General features: G+C 29.5%; 1 protein-coding gene across 1 annotated transcript in view; it reads right to left on the reverse strand.

Annotated features, from left to right (window-relative positions):
* The window catches only part of LOC108762261 (multidrug resistance-associated protein 4-like), a gene marked incomplete at both ends in the record, with an annotated part of 52625 nt that overhangs the window by 40348 nt on the left and 5991 nt on the right, over positions 1 to 6286 (reverse strand). Inside the window, 6 exon segments of the mRNA XM_018509193.1 lie at positions 178 to 549; positions 552 to 616; positions 1037 to 1239; positions 1468 to 1624; positions 2819 to 3249; positions 4031 to 4312. Coding sequence (XP_018364695.1) covers positions 178 to 549; positions 552 to 616; positions 1037 to 1239; positions 1468 to 1624; positions 2819 to 3249; positions 4031 to 4312 — 1510 coding nt within the window.

Raw genomic sequence — 6286 nt, forward strand, 5'->3', positions numbered from 1 at the left:
ATATATATAAAATTTAGTTAATTTATAAATATTTTAATTAATTAGGAATATATATAAATTTTGAAATAAATTGGTTAATTAATTTCTTTTTATGGACAAAATAGTTTATTCGATATTTTATATCTATTGAAATTTCTTAAATATTTGACATTAACTAAAGAGGAATTGTTAACGTACTTTGATGGAACCTTCTTGCAAACGTAATTCTTTCAGGATGACGTTCAACAAACTGCTCTTGCCCGCGCCGACTTGGCCGACGACAGCGATCAGTTCACCGGGATGCACTTTCATATTGATACTCTGTAAGGTGTCTTCTCGTTCATAATCCAGCCACTTAGCGTTTCCGTTTTCGATGGAAATGCTATACTCGACATTGTTTTGCTGGTGCATATCGTTTTCTTTCTGCGCGAAATTTTCCTTCGAATTTTCCATATTATTCTCTTTTACGTCCTGTTGATTATACTCCTTTGCATTCTTGTCATCTTTTACGTCCTCCTTATTATTTTCCTTGTTATACTTTTTTGCTTCGATCTCAGAAGCTGTCATTTCATATCATACATCAAGAACTTCTGCAATCTTTTTATGGACACTCTCGCTTCCGCTACCTGTGTTATTCCTGAATTATCAAAAAGAACAGAATTGATAAATAAAAGAAAATAAAAATGTAGAGTAGTTCATCAAAATAAGGGTATATGTGATTATTATGGTATATATATGCTATACCATCAATTATTGGGACTCGAATTTTTAAGGCTAATAAAAGTGTATGAAGTATAAAGTCGTAAAGTACAATCGAAAAAAATACAAATAAATAGAACAATAAAAGATAAAAAAGAAAATAAATGAAATTAAAGAAGGGAAAAGAAGAAAAAGGGAACGTAAAGAAGAGTAGAAAAAAAATAGAAGAAAAAAGTTTGAAAAAATAAAAAATAAAGAGGAAATTAAAAAATTAAGAGATAAAAAAATATTACGTTATCAACTTTGACGATATTAATCGTGTAATTATTGCGTTTCAGCAGCACTAATTATCCCATACCTTGCGGAAAAAGAACAGTCATAGTTGTGCGTAAGCTGTTGTAATAGGCAGTTACTACGAACACTTTCTCGGCCGTTACCTTGTAGCCGAATAGCACGTAAGCCAGCACCGTGATGAACAGCGACATCCTTGTGGTGAACATGATGAACGACATGGTGACACCTCTAATGTACGAAACCCATCGGATGACATTAACTTCCTTCCTGCAAACAAATTCTGTTATCGTCCATCATTTTTTCTTTTTCCTACCGAATTGTATTTATTATTTTCTGACTAAGAAACGCGTATATGGCCGGATTTGTATTGAATCTATAATTTAATATCGACAATTAAAAGGCCATTGAAATTTCAGAATTATAAATAAAGTAATGCAATGTTTTATAAATCACGTTGTTCAACGTAAAATTAACAATGTAAGCAACGGTGCTTACTTTCTTGCTTTTTGTATGAGCGCGCTGAACGGATTCTCCCAGGTATACATTTTGATGGCTTGGATTCCACTTATGATTTCATTCGTCAATCGCACCCTTGCGTCGGTCCTGATGGCGGTTTTTAATCTCAGTTCTGATGATTTTTTGCCTAACCATCCTAAAAAATTCCAGGAACGAGACATAAAATGCAGTTAGTAATTATTGGTGATTTAATGAACAAAAAGTGTTAACTGTGATTCACTGAAGAAAAAATTAAGAAGATCCCATGGTCGTCTATTTTACCGATTAAATGCAATAATTTTTGTGTCACAATTCCTTCTTTTTTTATACAGATTAAAAAATTTTTTTCCAGAATTAAAGTATAAGCATTATTATGTATTTGTAAGAGGGAGTCTACCGAAAACGGAAAAAATATTTGGAATTTTTGTGAACATAATAAAGCCCAAATAAAGAATAAATTAAAAAATGATTATTAATCATAAAAAGGAAATTCCCCTTACAAGATTAAAAACTTACTCTACACTTAAACATCGCAATTATCTTTAATTTGATCTGTAATTAATCTTTTAATCTTTGAAAATTTCTAACAATTTGAATTCAATTTTAGATTTAATTTTAGATTCTTAAAGCAACATTAAAGTTATTATTCTCTGGAATAAGTTTCACATATAACAAATAAATAACAACGATACTATAACAATAATAAACGGGCCTTATTTAATAAAAATTTATTGCTTCTAAAAAAATATAGTTATTTTCAAAACATCGATTAATTTGTTTTTTTTTCATAGCTAGAAAGTTCAATAATATTATAATATATTAAATAGTTAAAAAATAGTTATTTTCGTAAATTAAAAAAATTTTTTTTAAATACACTGCAGCGTCACAAAATTTTCAGTAAGCATACGGAAACAATTTGCTAAAGAATCTAAAATTTTTTTGGATACAGATCTGAAAATAATTTTATTGGATCATTAAAATAATTATGTTAGAAACTAAAAAGTGATAAGTAATGCTGCAAAAAATAATTACATTTTTTAGCTTTGATATTTTAGCAACCAATTTGGGTTTCCAACAAAATTATTTTGATGGTCTAATAAAATTATTTTCAAATCTGCAGCCAATAAAATTATTTCTATTCGCGTCAATAATATTTTTTTTAAATAATTATTCTTAAACAAATGTTTTTTAATTTTTTACTAAAGCGAAAGGATGTTCTTCGTTAGCGAAATTACTTTTAACTTAAACATTTCTAAACTTTGCTAACAAAAAACACACATATATATCACTTTTAATTCAATCGTTTGATTACTTTTATCATCAGAAACAATTAGAGCAGAGACTTTCCCACCTTGTAAAGGGATGAACATCAGCAGAAAAGCGACACCGATGACAGACGATACTCCGACGTCGATTATGTCGTACATTACGTACGTCATGATGATGGTCTCCAAAGGCCCGAGCCACAGATAATGGAGAAATATGATACTGATATCGAATCTGTTGACATCATTAGACAGCAAATTGACTGCCTGGCCGATTGTCGTCTCGCCCAGCGCGGTTTTGGTCAGCTTCAACGTCTTGCGATAGATTAGTGAACAGCAGGCCACGCGGATTTTCATGCCCATGTGCAACATACCTATCGTGTACGGATGGATAACGAACACGTTAAGAGCGGAGCATAGAATGACTCCAACGGCGTATCCGTACGCATAGGACTTGTCGACGTCAGTGGTGTTAAAGTAAAGTAACATCTGACCCAACAGTAATGGTTGCAGCACCCTGTCATATGAGAGATTTCAGAAATATTATTACTTATTTAGATAACTATTTAATATAATTATTAATTAGATCTTGAAGATTTTATAGATGAGATTGGATCAAGCTGTTGTTTCGATTGATGTAAATGCATCAGGTAAACATACTACAAAAGTTTCTACAAAAGTGGGAACTTACACATTTTAATTACGACTTTTATCAAATATATTTAAGCTGAACAAATAATGAATGCAAGTTAAATTGATTGTGAATAACTTTAGAAAACATTTAATTTTATATGTAAAATAGAAGATGGTTTAAAAATTTATATAAAGAAACCACAATGGAAATTAAAAATAAATTTTATTAACGAATTTTAATTTGCTTTTAATTTAATAATCTTATAATTACTAAATGTAATTATAATTTCATGAATTTTTATTTTCTTTTAATTCCATAAATAAATATCATTCATTTAGTTAGATCTTTACTTTGGTTAAATATTTATTCACACACAATTCAAAAAATACTGTGAAAATCATGTTGATAGATATCATGTTGATAGATAAAAGTCGTTCGGTGGTAGATTTAATTCCGCAGAATTAAATTGCCAACTTTTTATACTAGTCAAGACACTATCAATATAAGAAATATAAAATCTTGAAAACTCTAAAAAGAGATTCTTCAGGAGAATTTCTGGGTGAGAAATGAAGGAGATTCCCAGCAAACAAGCTGACGTTATTTATCGTCATTTTGACGCCATTTTAATACTAAAGACAAAAAATGCATCAAAGCTTGATTATACCTAAGCAAGATGTCCATGACGGCCATAAAGATCCCATATAGTAAGGTTTTGAAGCCGAAACATCTGATGAGGACTTTCAACAAGCTGGGCTTTTTGACCTTCTTCTGCGTCCCGCTCTTCGCGACCTGCTCCAGCCGATACTGGTATGTCTCGCATTCTTCTTCCCAGGCTTTCGCTATTTTAACACCAAGAATACCACTTGTATGTTCTTTAAGCGGTGTGTACAAATCAGTTACTTCAAGATCTCGGCGGTAACCCACCCAGAAAATGCGTAGGACCCAACTGCGAAGAAGAAAAGCAAAGCATACACGTTTTACTCGTACAAACTATTCGCAATTTGTCTAATTTCTGGGTTTTTTTCGCTGGAATACTTAATTTCTTCCTCTATTTTTCAAGATACTATATCGCTTTACATATTATTATGCAAAATTGATCTATATCCTTCTTTCTATTTCTAAATCTATAGAAATCATCCCTGGTAGAAATTTCATGCATTTTTTGAGCAGTTACTAAACAGTTACACCAACTTTTGTCTAGTAATTGAGAAGGAAAACTATAACTTAGGATCCCAATCAGGATGTAACGCTTTGCTTGCAGTTACTGCATACAAAAATTGCGTAAAATCTGAATCCAGTAGTAGAAACACAACAAATAATGAATATTAAATTGATTAATAAGCAAGCCAACTGCTTGTGAAATAGACAAAATAAAACTCTATCAAGTTCTTGTCCATTTCCTACTCAGTATTGGCACAATTAATGAGAATACAGTAATATTAGATAGTAACTGGATAGGTGTCTAGGAAAACTGCATACATTTCTACCAGGGATGTAATTACGTTTAAAATTAACACAATCAATTAGAATTTAAGGTAATATAATCGAGAAGAATTTTTTTTTTTGGAAAACTCGATGTCAAGATAAATTTCTACAAATTTAGAAAATTAAAATCGGGCAATACATAAAAAATTGTACGTTATTAAATATAACTGATTAATAAGGAATGCAAAATAACATTATACAATTATACAATAATTAATATATGAAAATGTTTCTTAATATTTATTAAATTCATATAATAAAAACGTTGAGTTGTTAGATTTTATAAAAATAATCCTAAGTGTGTGTGTGTGTGTGTGTGATTTGACTAAAAGAGATGCGATTAACGAAAATACATCTATGAATTTAAATCACAATTTTCCCTTCGAGAATAAAAAGGCGTGGAGAACTTAATGAAAATCGTTTCAATTAGCTATATATGATTTCATTATATATCTATACCAAATGAAATTGGAAAGATGAAACATATCGTTTATTTGCTACAATACAATTAAAAAAAAAATAATTTACCAAAAAAGAATTCAAAGTTTAAACTCTTTTTCTGGAAAACTGTTATTATTATTATTATTACTATTATTACTATTATTATTGTTCAAACTTCGAATGTTTTAAACAAGTAAAATTTTGTAATATTAATTTTGAAATGCCATTTCGGTGTAATTTATTATTAAGAGAAATAAAAATATTTTGTTTAATTTCAAGTAAATTTTGTCTTTCTTTTACATCCTCGTTCTTTTTTTCAGGTTTTTAATTGTATCTATTGTTCTTATAACAAATGAGCGACGTGCAAATATTAGAATAACGTCAAGTGTGAAAATAAACTTAAAAAACTACTTATTTGTAAAGCGATATACAAGATAATTCTGACATTATTTATAACTCATATCAATGATTTCCAATAAATCGTGACATTGTTCGTTTATCATTATCCAAGATCAAATTGCTTTACTAATATAGTATACATGAGATAACAGAACGCATACATTTATTCCTTATCTGTTTGTTTGTTGTCTATTATCGTTTTTTTCCGGAAAGTGCATTGTAATCAAAGCGCGAAATAACACTAATCTCTTCACACCTGAATAATCAATCATTCCGTAGGAAATTGGAATGTGGAATCTCACTCTAAAGAGTGAAATTTAACCAAACTTGTAAAAAATTTCTGAATTTTCAATCTATAAAAATGAGATATTTCACTTTATAGGTTTAGAGAGAATAAATTCCGATCGGAATTATTCAATTATTTTCTAGATTTTTATTGTATTTTCTAAGCAAGACGGAATAATTCTATAATATATGTCCAGATTAATCAAACACGTATATACACTCATACGCAAAAAAAACGGGCCACTTAAAATTTAGCACTAATTTTTAATATTTTCAAATAGCAATAACTCAGTGAAAATTCATCGTAGCG

This window comes from Trachymyrmex cornetzi, unplaced genomic scaffold, assembly GCF_001594075.2.
Source record: "Trachymyrmex cornetzi isolate Tcor2-1 unplaced genomic scaffold, Tcor1.1 scaffold285, whole genome shotgun sequence".
Lineage (NCBI taxonomy): Eukaryota > Metazoa > Arthropoda > Insecta > Hymenoptera > Formicidae > Trachymyrmex > Trachymyrmex cornetzi.